Here is a 19,849-nt window from a genome sequence, read left to right on the forward strand (position 1 = left end):
TTCACCATTTCTGTCATGACTAATGGTGTTGAGCAATCTGCTCACATGCTGGGTGGTGGTTGGTATGTCTTCTTTGGAGAAATATCTATTCATATCATTTTTGAAAAATATTTTATTTATTTCAGAGAGGAAGGGAGAGGTAGAGAGAGAGAGAAACAATGATGAGAGAATCATTGATCAGCTACCTCCTGCACGCCCCCTACTGGGAATTGAGCCCACAACCCGGGCATTGTGCCCTTGACCGGAATTGAACCTGGACCAGTTCAGCTTGCAGGCCAATGCTCTATCCACTGAGCCAAACCGGGGCTTTTCTAGGCCCCGGGGCTTCTCTGGTCTTTAATCCAGTGACATAGCTATAAAAAAGTTTGTGTTTACTGCAAATTCGGCAACATCTCTTTCTGAAACGCAGTTCTGAAATTTACTAGAACCTTTTTGTTGTTGTTGTTGTTGTTGTTGGAGAAACTCTATGAAGGCTGGCAAGAAAGGAAACATTAACAACCCATAGAGAGACCCTCCCCTGGGGACACTGTCAGGCAGGACACTGGACTTAGTGTCCCATACCTCTGTCTCTGAATGGTCATTTTTATGGTCCCAAGTAGCTGGACTATCTCGTCCTCCAAGTGTCTGTGAGTTTCATGCTAGCAATGGGGCAGGAAAATGACACACTGGGGCCTGTGAGCAGGAACACTGTATTTTAGAGCTTGAACAGACCTTAGAGACCTCTTAAACAAGTCACTCTGTCCTCTACCCCATTTGCAGATTAGGTAGCCTAGTCCCAAGGGACCTTACTGCAAACCAAATGGCCAATGAGTTGTGGAACAAGGGCCTCCTATCTCCTGGGCCCGATGTCTGTTGGGTGCTGGACACTCTCTTCCACACAGTGCAACCAACTCATGGCATAACACCTTCCTGGAGAGCCCAGCCCCTAGTCTCAAGTATGTCCTAATACTAAAGTCATCTTCAACCAGAATCCATCTCAAAGGGTCACAGTAGACATGAAGTTTCCAGGCAGCTTGAGTTGGGATAGTTTTCATAACATGTATTTTCCTGACACCAGGAGTCTCAGGTTATGTCTTACCTCCTGCCTAGCATTTTTTAAAATAATAGCGATATTTCTTTTTTATAATGTTTTAAAATATACTTTTATTGATTTCAGAGAGGAAGAGGGAGAGAGAGAGATAGGAACATCAATGATGAGAGAGAATCCTGCATTGACTGCCTCCGAGACGCCCCCCACTGGGGATCCAGCCGGCAACCTGGGCACGTGCCCTTGACTGGAATTGAACCAGGGACCCTTCAGTCTGCAGGCCAAGGCTCTATCCACTGAGCCAAAGCAGCTAGGGTGTGCCTAGCATTTTTGAAGGGGTGTAGAGCACTATTTGGTGGGGAAATGATTCATTTAGAACTCACATTTCAGACCTAAAGACCTCAGCTCATCCCAGCGATCATTATAGGTCACCTTTTGCTTATATAACTGTTTTCCAAACTTGCCAGTGCATTAGAAACACTTGGGTGGGGAGGGGGACGGGGCTTGTTTAAAATCTTCTTAGGCCTTTCCCCTAGGATTCTGATTCAGTAGCTCTGGTCCAGTCTGCAACTCTGCATTCATCACAAGTGTCCCTGGTGGTTCTTAAGATCATTGGGAAATAGTTTTCTCCCTCCTTCAGCCTCTGTTATTAAACATCTACCATGTGCTTTGTTCTGTTGGAATACAAAGGTAAGATAGGGGCTCAGTTTCCAGAAGTTTACATTTCACTAGTTTCCCTCTTTTCCTCCACCCTGTTAGCCCGTCTCTCTCTCCCTCCCCCACCTCCCTCTCTCTCCTCCCTTATTCTTACTCTGCTGCTTGGAATCTTCCCAATATGAGTTTAGCCAGCTAAGCTAAGCTATTTGTGTTTCAAACACAAATGCACCTGTATTGGAGAGAGAAGAAAAGCCTGTTAAATGTGTTTTGTGTCCTTTCTTTGCTGTTTATCCTTTTTTATCCTCTGATCTTTTTGTTTATTTTTTTTTTAACTGTGGAGTTTAACTAAACACCTGTTTTCCTCCCTGAATTTATGTTAAAGGCAATTTTTTTTGGCGGGGGCTGGAGGGAGCCACACTGTGGGGAGGGGTGAGGTGGAAATGGATAAGTGTGGCATGAAAGCTGAGGAAAGTGATGTGAAATTTTCAAGATAAAGTTTTTGTTTTGTTTTAATATATCTTATTGATTTTTTACAGAGAGGAAGGGAGAGAGATAGAGAGTTAGAAACATCGATGAGAGTGAAACATCGATCAGCTGCCTCCTGCACATCTCCCACTGGGGATATGCCCGCAACCCAGGTACATGCCCTTGACCAGAATCGAACCCGGGACCCTTCAGTCCGCAGGCCGATTCTCTATCCACTGAGCCAAACCGGTTTCGGCGTAGATAAAGTTTTAATGATCCATAAATCTAGTCCTGGAGGGGCTTCAGAATTTCTGTGGAGTTTCATATGCAAACCTCTTTTTACTCTAACCAGTGGAATTCAGACCCAGTAAAGTTGGGTCTCGAGCCTGGATAATGAGCTGTAGGTAAGAGGGGATGTTAATATGTGGGCTGGGATCATCAGAATTGGAATATGGATCAGAGATGCTGCTTTTGTTCTAATTTTATTGATCAAATTTGGTATTTGCCTATAATAGGCATGACTCATCTATTGCCATTATTAGTTTTTAAAGGACACTGGTTCTGCTACTCTGTGATGATTAGCATGGTGCTCTTAAAATCCTTTCTGCTCAATACAGTCAATAAAAAAGGGAAAAATACTTTCTGTTGGATTTTGTAGAAAAAGAGAAGGAAAATGATTGCAATCATTATTGACATCATTTAAAAAGGTCGGTAAATCGGTAATTACTTAAATACAAGTTAAAGACTTCAAGGTAATATTAATATAATGGAGAATCAACAGACTTTCAAAAGCAGCCTCTTCTTACCACCTTCTTAAATTAAAAAGCACTTCATCTTTCCTGTATTATATTTCACTCAGTTTTACTTGGATGTCACATTGGACTGAAAGAAGGTCACTGTTCTCTATTTGAAAAGTTACTTTTGAACCATGTTGCAATCCATGATGTCTTCATGTTGACTTTTTAACCTTTTAATGGCTGTAAAACAATGCTCACAAAGACTTCTTACCATAAAGTAATATATATATTTTAAAAGAGCCTTTTGGAATGCTCCTTAGAATTGCTTTTTTTTTTTAACCTTCCCCAATACAGAAATTATGGTACAATGAGCTAAGTGGTCAGTGTTATCTCTTAAGTTATTATAGGACTCAAGACTAAAATCAGCCTGCAGGCAAATAATTAAAATGAGACTGTGAGTCATCGTTTGTGGCTGTGAAGTTTACCACCATCAGCTGGATAGTTATTATAATGGTGGAAAATTCCAGGGAGGATGATAAAATATTTTTCATCTAGCAAAACTTCTTGTCATTATACAATGGCCTGTTTCCCACAGGTAAATGGCAAAGTGCTCACTTCCTGAAATATTTTTACTTTCTTCATATTTGCACAGATAGTGAACTGGAGCAATGATGCATTAAACTATATTCTACTGTCATAGTGAATGAATTGTGTGTTTGTTAGCTCAGGGCCAGCAGTTTTTAAGTGTGAGGATACAAACATAGTGGATAATAAAGAAGAATAATTCTATGATGCTTCAGTCTTGAAAGCATTGTTTTTGAAAACTTAGAACTGGCTTGGCATTTATTCTTGCTCTAGAAAGCCCTTTATACCAGGAAGCTGAGCTCTTGTTTAGTTTGGGGAGGGGCAGAAATGGATATATTGAAACAAAGGAGTCTGTAGGTGAGCTGTTAATAACAAAGAAATTTTTCTCCCATTCTCTCTTCCAGACCTGCCAGGCCTGCGGTGTGTGAAGTACATTCAGGGACTTCAGTGGGGAACTCAGCAGATCCTTGGCGAACACACCAGGATGATGTACAGAGCGTACCATGTCAGAGTCGCTGAACTGAATAGCGTCCTTTTCCAGCTTAGATTCATCAGTGCCAATGCTGTTACTGAACTGTTCTTCAGGTCCATCATCGGCGCTGTCAGCATGGATGATATGATGCTGGAAATGCTCTGTGCGACTTTATAAAGGCATCTACACAAGTGCAGTTCACCATGAAGCGATAAGGAGTAGTGGGCAAAAGAGTGTAAAATGGCATTCAATAAACTTTCTTATTATTTTTACATGCCATGCATAGTATTTTTGTATTCAATTAAAGAAAAACTTTAGTCACAGACAAGTAGAAAATCCTCTGTATCATACCAGTTCATTGTGAAGGAAAATATTTGCAACAGGTAACATATCTCTGTACATCTTTAAGAGCAGAGTACTACACTAATAAGCTATTTTCACATGTTTAGTGACTCTCCATTGACCCTGCTAAAATCAAATTTGTACTATTAAGTCTTAATAAATGTTAAGGTGTTAACTATTAACTTGATTGCAAAAGGTTTCATCAGAATTGAAGACTTACCTCGATGTGGGTTGGTGGGATGAGAAGAGATAAACCAAAGAACTTATATACTTTGCATAGCCCATGGTCATGGGCAATAGGGTGGTGAAGACCTGAGGGTGGGTGGGTAGGGACTGGGAGGAGGGGGGAAAGGGAAATGGGAGATACATGTAACACTATCAACAATAAAGATACATTTAGAAACATCAAAAATGTCTTAAAACCTAGCTAACATAAACAAAAATTAAGTTATCTTTATACATTATGGCATTTAATATTAGGACATGCCAATGTCAGTGAGGATAGCCTTATGTCTGGCTTCATTTCCACTTCCATCTGCTGTATGGAAGACTATCTTTGTACCAAGTACAGTCAAGTGGCCGCCTGTAATCATAGGGGCACCTGAAAGTGAAGTAGGAGTTTTTCAGTTTTAGTTTGGGATTTTTCTGTACACAGTAAATAAAGTCCAACAAGAAATGCACATTCTATAATTCCAGAAAGCTCAACCTCATATAAACCCCCAATTATAGCTCACCTTTTAGATACATTATATATGTAACTTTCACATTGAACAAGCTTGGCACAAAATCATAAAGTGATTTTATTGTTGGCTCCTGGTGCCCCTTTAAGTGCCATCTGTAGAACTAGTTCTTCCTTGTCTCTGAATAAAATATATGGCACTAAATGTTTATCCACTTATAGGTAATAAATTGCCCATTAATGATTACTACATCTAGACCCATTGGTAGGAGTCTTCAACTTTCTTTTGTGTAGTCTGGTGAATCCTATGGACATCTTAGAATCAGGCTCCCAGAATAATTCAGCAAATAAAATACTTGGGAATACAAAGGTAATATGTCAAAACATACTAAAAATGTTAAATTTTAAAGATATTTTAAAATGTGGCATATGTGCTTCCTTGTCAACACATTAAATACCAGACTCTGGTGGCAGATCTACCTTAATGTCAAAGCAGTGATCAATATAATTGAAATTTCAAAATAACCTACATCTATAAAGTGATAAGAAAATAACTGAGATTTTCATTGCTTACTATTACAAAAATGTGTAAGAATAGCCCTGGTTGGATGGCTCAATTGGTTGAGCATTGTCTCATGCACCAAGGGGTCACAGGTTCGATTCCTGGTCAGGGCACATGCCCGGTTTGCAGGCTCGATCCCCAGGAGGAGGTTGTGCAGAAAGCAGCCAATCCATGTTTCTCTCTCATCGATGTTTCTCTCTCCCCCTTCCCCTCTTCCTCTCTCTCTAAAAATCAATAAAAACATTACAAAAGAGATGTGTAAGGATATATGGCTGGACACCAAGGTGGGGTCTGGAGGACTCCACATGCTCTCCCTCTCCCATGAGGAGTCACACAGAGCGCACCCTTCCCAGCAGCAAAAACTCAGCAGCATGTGTGTGATATTCTTGCCTAGGGAAGCCCTTTGAGATTTATAGTTTAGGGTTTTTACTGAGGGCTAGTCATATAGGCACTCTCTACCTAGCATGTACAAAAATTTCAAACACACAGATAAAACAGGTGTTCAGCATAAGTCCCATGGTTTGCACAATCTAGGCACAGTGACTGACTCTAATGAATTGGGGAAGTGTGGGAACACTCTCCAACTTGAAGTTCCCAGAAGTCAGCCAAGGGCCAACCTTGCAAGTGGGCCATTCACGCTAAGGATCGCAGTCACAGTTTTGCTCTGTTAACTTGTCTGCGCAATCTACTCCCTTGGCCCTTGGCCTAGGTGTCTTGACAGAATTATTATCAGTGGGACCCCACACAGCAGGCTGAGTCCAACCTGCAGTATTGATCTCACTTATGCCCCAAGCAGGAAGTGCATTGAGTAAGCAGGACATGATACCAGGACCTCCCATGTGGATTTCCACCGTGGTTCCTCCTGGCCCGGGGTTTGAAGTTAAGTCCTTGCTTTCAGAAGTACCGCCTGAGGCAGTCAGTTCCAAACAGCTCTGTCTGCAACTCAAGTCCATCACCTGCTAAGTGTGCACGGCATGTGGAGGTGTTCTGCGGGACTGTGCAGAGCTGGCCCACCCCTGCTGCTTCATAGTCACACGGTCACATGCCATCTGGGCTCCGTGGTCCTTCTGAATCTGAGTGCTCACAGAAGCTTGAAATGGCAACACAAGTGTTTTTCTTCAGAAAGAGGAGAAAAGCCCTGGCTGGTTTGGCTCAGTGGAGTGAAGGGTCTCGGGTTCGATTTTGGTCAAGAGCACATGCCCAGGTTTCCTGCTCGATCCCCAGTAGGGAGCAAGCAGGAGGCAGCTGATCAATGTTTCTCTCTCATCATTGATGTTTCTATTTCTCTCTCCCTCTCTCCCTCTTCCTTCCTCTCTCTAAAATCAATAAAAAATATATTAAAAAAGAATGAGGAGAAAGCTTCCAGGAACAGATATGAAAACAAAGATAATTATTGTTCTGCCCCTGCCCCTGTGATTTCCCGGATGCCAGGGTTTGTTACTGTTGATGTTGTTACAAAGCCAGTGTGTCCAATTCACTAATACTATCTTTACAATTTTTCCTAATCATTTCATTTTTTGCCCAGACCTTTCATCTGGAAGGGATGTGTGCCAGATGGACAAAAACATTTTCACAGAATAACATTTTTATCCAACTTAACCAGAAAGACATCATATTCTGGAGAACTGGTCAGAGCAAGATCCTGGTCTTTTGATATTTTATAAAAAATGGATTTACATAACCCCTCCTCTCCCATGCCTCTTGTCCAGATCATTTATCCAGTGAGCAGCCTGGAAACGATCAATCCCTTTCAGGCAACAGCTGCCTTGAGTGATCCAACTGCCTTACTAAGGTGTGTGCAGCAGGAGAAAAGTGAGGGAAGTGGAATCATTGTTGCAAACTGCAACTAATCTGAAAGGCTCACATCAACAGCCATGAGACATCACACCACCCCAGAGGGGTTCCAGAGCTCCTCAGTCAGAGGTGGGTGGAGGGGGTACATTCTCCCAACTTGCAGATTTCAGAGGAATCACCAGTTAGGACTGCAATCAGGCTCTGCATCAGAACTATAGCGTCCAACTCCAGCTTCACTTCACAGGGTTCTATTTGAGAACTAGCTCTTACCCTAGGGCAAGCATGTCAGACTCAAAGGTTAACATGGGCCAGATAAACAAGGTTTAAGTTTATAGGAACCGCAAAAAAAACCCCACAACAACAAAAGCTTCAATTTTCATAGAAAAGTAGGTTTATTTTGATAGAGACATGCTGAATACAAAGGGCTAAAATGAATGAGTCATTGTTAACATAAAATAATAGAACATTTTAATGAAAATTAATATCTTTTCTTGAACATTAACTTATCAGACACTGAATAATTGCACAAATTAATAAGTGTAATGAAAATAAACCTATTTTTCTTGTTCTCCAAAAGTGAAATATTTCCTGTTGTGCACACCAAACAAGTCAGTACAAGACTAATGATGTGGCCATCAGATGCTAAAATATTCGCTGCTAGTATTAGTGAGAGAAATGGTACGCCTGCGCTTACCAGGCAAAGTGCATTAGGGAAGTTACTGCAACATGATTCTAGTAATCAGTCACTAGCGGATGTTGTAGTTTGTTATTAATAATTATGTATAACAGGATATTGTAAAAATTAAGTTACCAAATTTTCATTAAAACATTTCTTACATCTATATATATAAAAGCCCAGTGACCCGAACAGTGGAAAGACTGGAATGACCAGTCGCTATGATGGGCACTGCAGCGTCCAACTATCCTGATCCAGGCCCCGATTGGCGCCCCCAACCACCCGCGGCCCCTCCCCCCAGCAGGCCCTGCTCCCAATCGCCCCCCACACCCTGATCAAGGGCTGGGCTGGCAGCCACCCACTCACAGCCCCTTCCTCTGTTCAGCTACGGCCCCTCCCTCTGGCCTGCCAGCCCCCCATAGGCCCTGATGAGGGAGGGTGGTTCCGCTGGCCAACCTCCTGAGATCCCTCCCACCAGCTGGCTGGGCCCTTGATAGGCCTCGTTTGCTGACCAGGACAAGGGACCCCACCCATACACGAATTCATGCACCAGGCCGCTAGTACCATTATATTGGCTGGGCTGCAAAAATATTCATTGTGGGCCTCATGCAGTCCAGGGGCCATGAGTTTGACATGCTTGCCTTAGGGCATTTGCAAGTGACTTGGCTGAGCCAGCCAACATCCACATGTTTTCATAGCTGCTGATACTGATAAAGCCCATAGCGGGCTGTATCAGGTTTCAGCATGGAGTCAGGTCCAGATCATTGTGAAGTCAGTAGACCCCAAATGCCAGCAGCTCTTCCTGAGCAGCAGCAAAGCTGAGACATTGTATAGCCAGACACGTGTGTTCCAAGTCCAAGGGCTGAGTCCTTTTCACCTTGTCAGTCTTGGGGTCCAAATTGACCCATGCGAAAATATACTCATCAGGCCAGAAAATCATCAGCTTCTAAGAGTAAGAAATCTGATTTTACAAAAGCTCATTAGCAAAATAAAAACTATTTTCTAAAATTCCCAAAGTGGACTTTATCTGGAGGTTGGTTCCCTTTTTCCAGAGACTCCAATAGACAAAACCAGTAACAAAACATCAGTTACGACACCTTATGTCCACTATTAAGAGTTTAAATTCCAGCCCAGCTGGTGTGGCTCAGTGGTTGAGCATCGACCTATGAACCAGGAGGTCACGGTTCAATTCCCAGTCAGGCACATGCCTGGGTTGTAGGCTCAATTTCCAGTGTGGGGCGTGCAGGAGGCAGCCGATCAATGATTCTTTCATCACGGATGTTTCTATCTCTCTCTCCCTCTCCCTTCCTCTCTGAAACCAATAAAAATATTTTTCAAAAGAGTTAAAATTCCAGTCCACACATCTGTAACAAAAAACAAGGGCGATAATAAAAGGATATTAACATTTTACATTAATTTTTATCATACCTCCAGATGTAATAGCCAGAAAATGCAAAGCTGTGATTTAAAATTCCTTGTTTTCCCCACTGCAAGTTTACTCAAAACCTTAGCAGTAAAGTCACCATTTATAGGGTTCACATCCCAGCTGCTGGGAGAGCCTAGCTAGTTGCAGCAAGGCTGAAGAAATGACTAGATTTTTTCCCCTCTTTCTTTTCCTCTCTGGTTTAGCCTTGCTCCAGTCCTTGGAACAGATTTAACCTTTTTCCCCTCCCTCTTAGGGGAGAGAGCAACTACAAAATAATTTTTGTGTTCAGACCCCTTCTCTCCTACCAGAGAAGGGAGACAGTCAAACAAACAAATCATCACCTGGACTGTGGCTATTTTTCTCACTTTATCCTGAAAGGCCCAGAGCAGCCATTGAGCTAACAACTTGTATCCATGTTGTTATGCAGTGAGCTGAATCTCCTACGGGTAGATGTATCATTTTGACATTCCATAGTATCTTTTACCTCTGAGCACAGACAACAGCTCAGCAACTGCTTCGTACTATGGGTGACCTTCTTCGCCCCCCACACACATACCAGGATTTCGTCATTCCCTGCCCCTCGCTCTTTCTCCTCCCTTTAAATAACACTATAGCTACATTTCAGTGACTCGGGGTCATTCTAGAAAATTCCACCATTGTGTTGGAGGTCCCCAAGATCACCCCACATTCAAATATTCGCTAGAAGGTCTCACAGCACTTGCATGTAGTTGTGTGATGTAATGAGATACCAGCTCAATCAGAAGGGGGAAAGGCAGAGTCTGCAGGAATCCAAGAGCAGGCTTCCTTATGTTGTCTCCCTCCCATTAGGGGTCTTTCAGGGTGCATCTTCCCCCTCCCCCACAACAAAAAGTAGCAACATGTTTATAACATGTGTTCCTAGGAAAGCTTATCAGAGACTCAGCGCCCAGGGATTTTATTAGGGACTGGTCACACAAGCATGGTCCATCTAGCATGGACCAGAATTCCAGACTCTCAGCCGGAAAGCAGATGCTTTGCACAATGAACTGTCCTCTGAGTAAAGAATCAGAACACTCCTGACATCATAGTTTCCAGATTGACCAGGGGCCAACCTTGCAAGCAGGCCTTCCTAAGGATAGCACTCTCAGGCTTGCTGTGCTAACTCTTTCCTGCACAGGTACTGCTGATACTACTGTGTTGTGTTACGTGCATTCATCATTAAAGGAGAGACTAAATTTCAGTTACAGGTTCATGAAAATGAATATGTAACATTTTTCCCTATTCAAGTTCATGGAACCCCTGATTTCTTTCCCCTGGCTCCTCAAAGAGAGAATAAGTCTGTTGATTACTGATTCAGAACCATGTAAGTTAATAGCTCATCCCCCGCCCCCCCCCCATCAGAAACTTTCCCAAGTTAACTGCCTGCAGTGGCTTTAACATTGTTTTGACATTCCATAGTAACTTTTACCTCTGACCACAGACAACAGCTCAGCAGGGGTTTTAATATTGTTCCTGATCTTGTAGTTCTAGTTTTACTTCCACATCTTCTACCTACATTTGCAGACACCCACAGGGCTGGAGGACATCAAGGAGGAAGAGGTAAGGGGAGAAGAAGAGTTCCAGCCTGGCTGATGCTGAGTTTGTAGTTGTCTCTGCCCTTGGCAGATGTTTAGAGTCAACTCTTCTTGTTGTAGTACCTGCATAGATTATTTGGAGAACTCACCGTATTTCCCTTATCCCTGCTCTCTTGGCATCTCTTTTTCTTGTAACTATATCCATATTCCTTCTAGTCTAGCTTCCCCTTCTTCAGATCCCAAATATCTACCTCTCTTTGCAGTTCCTTCTACTAAGTCTTTTCACCCCATAGGCAATTCTTTTGGACAGATGGAAGATAAACCTATGGCAGCGTACATGTTCTTCCTCCCTCCATCCCCCCTCCCTTCCCCGCTTAAAGGAAAATGCTCACTTTTTGCTTTGGCAAACTTTGAGAATGTAAGCTGTCCAACCCAGCCACCTGCTCTGTACTCCCATTCCTTGTTCTACCCAGACAGTTTGTTGCCCTTTGGAGTTCCAGGTGAGAGTCAGACACTAATGCATGATGTTCCCCAAACTACAATGGAAACAGATTAGCTCTAGAGTCATCTCCTTACAGTCCTTTTGTTGACTTGAGTTGAAAGGGAGAGTACCTCTGCCACTCCACCTGTAGGGTGTCCGCAATGCACAAATGGCTTGACTCAAACATTCCTTTCCCCTTCCCAACTCCCATACATTTATACACTTGATGTGGATGAGGGATTAAGAATCATGTAGACTTTATGGGCCTACATCATGATTTTAAACCTCACTCAGCATCCTGTTTTATTTGTGCCTCAGCAGAAACTTGTGACAAAATTCTATTTTAACATCTAGTTACTAATATGCATTCATTAATGCTCCCCCACCCCCCTAAACAGTTGAACCTGTTATTGGCATGTAAGTCTAATGAGAGTTTTTTTTGACATATATGATAATTTCAGTCTTTCTCTTGATTGTATTAACTATGACCCTCAACTTGTTTTCTTTCATTTCCATGTTGTTTAATTTTTTCTTATAAGATATTAAGGGCAAAGGGCAAGAAACTAAATATTTCACAAACACTATGGGCTCACTAAGATGGCAAAACTTTAGAAAGAGCAACTGTGGGCTGGCAGGCAATACCTTCATGAGAAAGCTCCGAATATTTTCCCATCTGGTGCTCTATTGTATATATACTTCACCAAGGTGCTAATATCTGTGAAGATTAGTTTTGTTTATAATAGTCTTTTAAATTCCTAATGCCATATAGAGGTTCACAACTTAGTTAGAATTACTAAATTAGATTTCCTTCCTTTCCTCTATTCCTTCCTCCCTTCTTCCTCCCTCCTTTCATTCCACTCTACCTCCCTTTCTCCTTTCCATCCTTCCTTCCGTCCTTCCTTCCTACCTTCCTTCCTTCCTTCCTTCCTTCCTTCCTTTCTTCTGAATAATACTAATCACTAAGAAGAGGTGCACTGAATAGTTTGTCTCTCCTGAGGAATAAGAGACTTTTTTAATTAACTTTGTTAGGGGATTTTTCATCTGGATATATGGCTTTGGTGGAATGATGGAGGCGAGAAGACCTGGCAATAGGTATGAGGTTTTGGAAAGAAGCAAACACGCCTTCTTAGAAATTCTGTCTGGGTGGCTGCAGTGACCCCACTCTTTTGCTGTACTATTTTTTTCTGTCATTGGTTGTGTCCCCTGTAACACTATAATTCCTTTTCCTTTTGACTCATTTTCATCTTGCAATTAGATTATGTACGATGAAATATAGCCACTAAAGTAAAGGTGAGTGAGATACTTCTCTGAAGATATATGTGTATATATGTGTGTGTGTATATGTGTGTGTGTATCTATCTATCTATCTATCTATCTATCTATCTATCTATCTATATATTACATATGTAAGTACATCTACAAATTCCTTAGAATTGGACATTCAGGCATTGTTAGTAAATTATGTGTATGAACTTAAAAATCTATGGTTTAGTGTCTTATAGTAATAATTTCTGAGAGTTGAACAGCATTGTTCCTCTAGTTTAACAGGAGTTTTACTGATCAATAGTGCCGAATTAGACGTTTTTCTATTTTAGTCATGGACTTCTATATGAGTAATGAATGAAGTCTAACCTGGAACCTGATGTCTTAGGTCAGAAAATCTCATTAAACCACATACCTAGTTTTAGAGCAGGCCCAAAGTTCTGGCAGATATTTTAAGAGCATTTTAAGTGATTAGAGAAAAATGCAGAGTGGTCTACAGAAAATAAAACCTAAAAATAAGAACAAAAATAAGAAGGTAGCAAATACCAGAGGGTAGGGGACAAATAAGCATGAAAAAGGAAAAAAAATTGTAATATAAAATTTATGTCAGATTTACCTAAATGAATATATTGACCTAAAATAGTCTATATTGTAACACTGTTGCTTTACTGTAATATATGGAGATGAGGAAACCATAGTGCATTTGAAGTAAAAATGCCAAGCTCTATTTTGAGTGTTTTTCATAGAAGATATATTTTAATCCTCACAATAGCTCTACAAGTTAAATATTATCGTCCAGCAGAAGAATAAGTCAAGACTCAATGATTGAGTATCTTTCCCCAAACCCTCTCACTAACATAGGCATAGCTAGAATGTGAAAGTAGTCCTGTATGTGAAAGTATCTGAGTTCCTAGCACTATACCACACTGTCTCCAATTTAGCTGCAGAAGCTAAAGAAAAGTTAAGTATATTTATGACACTTTATAGAATACATCTAACATATCTCATTTCTAAATCCAGGTATCTAAGACTATTGACTTTTTTATTGTATTTATTTATTTATTTTTGCCTCTAGGTAAATCTACTGGTTCCTATGTTGCCATCATGTAATAACAATGGACAATTTCCAAACTAGAAATTGAAACTCGAGGTTTGACAGAGTTCCAGGTTTGTACACGTGTTTATATGAAAAATCTTATAAAGATATAAATGTAAAATACATTTAATTGTGTGTTTAACAAATCACTTTAGTGGAAAAGAAAAACAAAGTCACCTGAAATATGGTACACTTGGAAAATTCCAAACATATGGTTCTATAAAACATACTTCTTTTCTTTATAGCCAAATTTTTTTGTGCCTCAAAGATTCAAACTTTACCCTTACTAATTTAGTCACAATCCTTATTTAGCTAGGGACTTTAAAGTCATTTCATGCTTCAGTGCAGAATAGTAATTAATGTTGGGATTTTGACATTTAAAAACACATGTAGAAGATTTAATAACATTGATGTAATTACAATGTTTTAAGTGGTTATTTCTTTTCTTATCCCTGCAAAGTAATTGTAATAGAGTCTGATTCTACCATTATTGTTGCTTTTTAAATAATAAACAAAGGAATTGCCAATGTGGGAAATATATCCTAATTCAAATTAGGCATAACATGTAGAATATTAAGATATAAGGATCCTTGCTTCTTTGCTTGCTTTCCAATACAAAATAAAAATGGCTATTTTTAATTAGCCCCAAACTACTCAACATATATATGGTTAAATACTATGGATTATTTATTTGCGAGTCTTTTAAGGAACAACATTCAAATAGTGGATGAATGATAAATCCCCTTAATCAATTGGATAACTGATAGAATCGGTGGTTCCATAACTAACTTGAGAAGGGTATTTCTTACTGGCCATACCAAAAAAAAAACAAAATGAAATGAAATCTTCTGGTTTGTAGACAGTTTAATTATTTAGATGTATAATTACTAGCACAGTATTATGGGGTCTGTATTCAGAATGCAGATATTTATATATGAACTGGATCACTTTTAGGAGGCAAGGCATATTCTCTTCACATCAGTTCACACCACTCCTTATTGACTTATGTATATCCTATTTAACTCATTTGGGTTATCTTCTGGGCTTCTAGGGTTATGTGAGTTTATTACTCTTGATAGAGAGGGTGAAATAAACATATAAATGTTACATTGGCTATTATGTTTTTAAAAATTTGACACCCAAGTTAGATTAATCATATATGTGTGTAACAATGATTCATTTCTTGATTCTCAGCCCCAATTCCTCCATTCTTTGCATTTATTTGTGATATGAGATGCACACTCTGTAAACATTTCTATTTTTCCAGTGGCATGATGTTGGTTTCAATAATAGAAAAATCCTAAGAGACACCACTAGGCAATAATAGCAAGAAGACACTTTCCTTCATGTTCTGGTCTTTCTTTATTATTATTGAGCATAGGAACCTAGTGGCCCTCAATCAGCTCCAGCCAGCCACACTCTTAGGCCACACTCTCCCCACTCAGTGGCCCACTAGCTGTGACCTGTTACCTCTGGCAAGGTTTTTTTTTTGACCCTGGAGGATACCTCAGTCTTGTGGTGGAGCATTGTTATGTTATTGTTCTTCCAATGTCAATTTTCCTCAACCTAGATTTTGTAGTTTGTTTTAGAACTTGCTATCCCTAGACTCCTTAGAGTCTTCTTTCTACCTGATACACTATTTAACTCCCTTTTTGTTTGTTATTAATTCTTTATGCTAATCTTCTCTATTCAAATTAAGAGTGATGTTTCCTCAGTAGACCTCAACTGATATGGAGAGCAACTAAGGTCTTGAGAATTTTATTCTAGGTAAGATGCACCAAATTATTATAAACAAAGCTAACTAAATGTTCTCAGAAATATAAATTGATACATGATCTATTGTATGCCAACTTTCAATTCTATGTACATAAATTAAGGTCTACTTCTTTAAATGTTACTTAATTCCAGTAAACCTTAATGAATACTAAAGGCAATGGCAGACTTTTTTCATTAAGAAGAAGCTGAAATCAGGGCCGTGAGTTTTCAGCCCAAGATATCTGAAGTTATGCTGAGTAATGTTTTGAAGAGGTGCACACAGGTACATAGAAAACCATGTAGGTGGGGCATTTTCCTTAGTCAGTGTTTAATCCACATGTTGAAAAAATGCCAGGAAGTTACAAAGGGGTAGATTGGGTGACCTTTGTTCTCAAAATATTTTTTCTCTTTGTATATAGGTAAAGATTTGAAGATCAATAATCATTTTGATTTCAGCATGCAATCACATGCTCTTCATTTGAGTTCCTCTGAGTTACGCACTAGGCTTCCTACTCTGGTTTCACTGCATGCTGATGGCAAGTTAAATTATGAAAAACCTTAGTCTTTAATTCCATCAAGAGGTGGATGTCAAAAAAAGATAAAGGTATACATCCGATAGTACTAAGAAACTTGAGCCTGTTTCTTTGGGAGAGTATGCCTATAATTTTCTTTTGGGGAGGGGGGATTTCTGGATAAATTTGAATGTATGATATAAGGATGCCTGTAAAAAATCCTTGTACACTGACAGTTCATATGAACACTTGACTAGAAATTTTCCAATGTGGAGATTTTCTAGACAAGTTGCTTTCCATATTAAAATAGACATTTATATCAGGTATTCCGCCCCCCCCCTCAAAATGTTGGGGGGGTGTGTAAACTCAGGCAAGGGATTTCAGGTCAGCAAGTAAATAAAGCAAGTAACTTGAGATGTCAGTTCAATCTAAATAATAAATGTTGAGTCTCTATAATATGCAGAATACTGTGCTTTCAAGAAGCTTAAGATTTGATGGGTAGACAGATAGTTTACTCTGACGTATTCCAACATATTGATGCATTACACCTAAATAATAATCCACAGATACTGCATTTTGACTGTGGGGGCAAGAAATAAACCACTTCCTGTTATACTTTCCTTATTCTTTCCTCTGCAGTGAACCTCTAACTTTTACCAACTATTTTACTACAGCCAGGGGCAAATTAAAGCAAGAGGTTGAATAATCCAAAAACCTGTAAAACAAAATTTCACTATTTTTGAAAATATTTAGGTAACTGTCTCACATCCATTTTTGCTTCAAAAGTAGATGCCTTTCGTTAACAGTGAACTGGCAAATCTGTGAAAGAAACAAACCTTAGTGCTGGGCCATTTCGACGGAATAATTTTGACCTGATATTCTCCATTGATGGCATTTTTGCCATCATTAGCTCCTTCTTAATAGAGGACAGCTGTAGCCAGTTTGGCTCACTGGATAGATAGAGCGTTGGCCTGGGGACTAAAGGGTCCCAGGTTGGATTCCGGACAAGGGCATGTACCTTGGTTGCGGGCACATCCCCAGTAGGGGGTGTGCAGGAGGCAGCTGATGGATGTTTCTCTCTCATTGATGTTTCTAACTCTCTAATCCTCTCCCTTCCTCTCTGTAAATAATCAATAAAATATATTTAAAAAAATAAAGGACAATATTTTATTTAACAAACACTTCCTTCCCATGTATATGCCAGGCATAACCAAGGCTATATCATTTGCCAAAATTGAAGTAGACAAAATCATAAGAAAGGCCTTTCATTGGTTAATATCTCTCTCCCTCCAAATACAGATGTGCAAAAGATTACACGAAAGTTGCCTTTCTTCTGTAGCACCCTGCATTGACTGCCCCCACATTATCCAGAGGTATTCATTTCATTTAACAAATGTAACTATAAATTAGAGATCCTTAAATAGTTTTTTGGGTCTTTAGAAATGGCAAAGTATTATGGTCTCTTCTCTTACCCTGGAAGTGTACCAATCATCAGGGAAAATTATTTCATCTTCGGGATATCTAAAGTAACTTTCAAAAAAAAAGAAGATTCTCAAGCTCTGTCATCTGAGCTAGCAGAGCAACTGTCCAGAAGTGGATGAATGAATAAAGAAAATGTGTATATCCTGGCCAGTGTTTCTCAGTGGTTGAGCATTGACTCATGAACCAGGAGGTCACTCTTCCATTTTGGGTCAGGGCACGTGCCCAGGTTGTGGGCTTGATCCCCAGGAGGGGGTGTGCAAGAGGCAGCCAATCAATGATTCTTTCTCATCATTGATGTTTCTATCTCTCTCTCCCTCTCCCTTCCTCCCTTCCTCTCTGTAAAACCAATAAAAACATATTTTAAAAAAGAAAAGAAAATGTGTATTCCTTCCTTAAAAAGGAAGGAAATTCTGCCATTTGCAACAACATGGATGAACCTGGAGGACATTATGCTAGTAAAATAAACATGCCACCGAAGGACGCATACAACATGGTTCCACTTATAGGAGCATCTAAAATACTCAAATTTATAGAAGCAGAGACTGGAATGTTGGTTACCAGTGGCTGGGGAAAAAGGATTAATGGGTAGTTGTTGTTCAACTGGCATAAAGTTTTAGTTATAGAAGATGAATTACATTTAGGGGTCTGCTATACATCATAGTGCCTGTAGTCAGTAATAGTGAATTCTGCACTTAGAAATGTGTTTAGAAGATAGAGCTCATGTTAAATGTTCTTACCACAAAACAAACAATAAAAGCCAAAGGGACACAAGGAACCTTTTGGAGGTAATAGATATGTTTATTACCTTGATTTTGGCGATGGTTTCACTAGTGTATGCTTATGTCCAAACACAGTAAATCATATACATTAAATATGACTCATGAACCAGGAGGTCACACTTCCATTCTGGGTCAGGGCAGTTTTTGTATACAAAAAAGCCCCCAAACAAACAAAAACTAAACAAGTCAAAACACAAATCAATAAACATTTCTACCCACTTGCCATTTGTTGCAGTTGGGTTCACTTTAATATTTTAAAACACTTTCTGCCCACCCAGCACGGCTCATTGGTTGAGTGTCGACCTATAAACCAGGAGGTCATGGTTCAATTCCAGGTCAGGGCACGTGCCCAGGTTGTGAGTTTGATCCCCATTAGGAGATGTGCAGGAGGCAGCTGATCAATGATTCTCTCTCATCATTGATGTTTCTAGCTCTCTTTCTCCCTCTTCCTTCCTCTCTAAAATCAATAAAAATATATTTAAAAATAAAATAGAACTCTAACATTTTCTAAAGCAGCGGTTCTCAACCTGTGGGTCGCGACCCCTTTGGGGGTCAAATGACCCTTTCACAGGGGTCGCCTAAGACCATCGGAAAACACATATATAATTACATATTGCTTTCGTGATTAATCACTATGCTTTAATTATGTTCAATTTGTAACAATGAAATTGGGGGTTACCACAGCATGAGGAACTTTATGTATTAAAGGGTCGCGGCATTAGCAAGGTTGAGAACCACTGTTCTAAAGTGTTAAAGTCTCCTATTTCTTGAGTGTTTTCTCATGTTGTCTCCATCTTCCCAAAGTGCCATCTGATAGTTAAAATTCTGTTTACTTTTCAAGGCCATTTCAAATAATCTTTTCTCCAGGAAGCTATTTTTTTCTGTCAGTCCAAGATAATTTCTTCTTCCTTCTTCCCCTCCACAATACTTAAGTTTTGTTTTTGTCTTTTACATTTTTATAGCATCAAAGAGTACCACAAGAGCGAAAAAACACCTTCCTCTATGATGTTTTGTTTTGCTTTTAATATATATATGTATATTATTGATTTCAGAAAGGTAGGGAGAGGGAGAGAGAGAGAGACAGAGAGAGATAGAAACATCAATGATTAGAGGGAATCATTGATTGTCTGCCTCCTATATGCCCCACATGGGCGATTGAGCTCACAACCCAGGTGTGTGCCCTGGACCAGAAATCGAACCGTGACCTCCTGGTTCATAGGTTGATACTCAACCACTGAGCCATGGCCAGGCTGTTTTGCTTTGTTTTCACTAATGTATCAGGAACATATTGTTTTATTTTTGTAAATGAGAGAAGTGTGGAAAGATTACTCAGATTATACTTTCTAAAAGAGAAATAAAATTTCTCCATTAAATTACTCCATGAATGAAGTCCAAACTAACTTTATCATTGGAAAATCATAAGAGGAAAGTGAAAACCTAAGAGGTTTACATGCAGATTTACTCCACACCTTCATGCTATGTTTGGAGCATGTGTCTCAGGAATCT

At 39.9% G+C, this 19,849-nt stretch overlaps 1 protein-coding gene across 1 annotated transcript in view; it reads left to right on the forward strand.

The window, feature by feature from the left end:
- Positions 1-4,164, forward strand: part of NR0B1 (nuclear receptor subfamily 0 group B member 1) — a 6,617-nt gene extending 2,453 nt beyond the window's left edge. Inside the window, exon 3 of the mRNA XM_015559260.1 lies at positions 3,876-4,164. Within this exon, the coding sequence (XP_015414746.1) occupies positions 3,876-4,120 (245 nt within the window). The 3' untranslated portion in view covers positions 4,121-4,164. The remainder of the gene's footprint in view (positions 1-3,875) is intronic.
- Positions 4,165-19,849: the final 15,685 nt, after the last annotated feature.

Source organism: Myotis davidii, unplaced genomic scaffold (genome assembly GCF_000327345.1).
Source record: "Myotis davidii unplaced genomic scaffold, ASM32734v1 scaffold1934, whole genome shotgun sequence".
Classification (NCBI taxonomy): Eukaryota; Metazoa; Chordata; class Mammalia; order Chiroptera; family Vespertilionidae; genus Myotis; species Myotis davidii.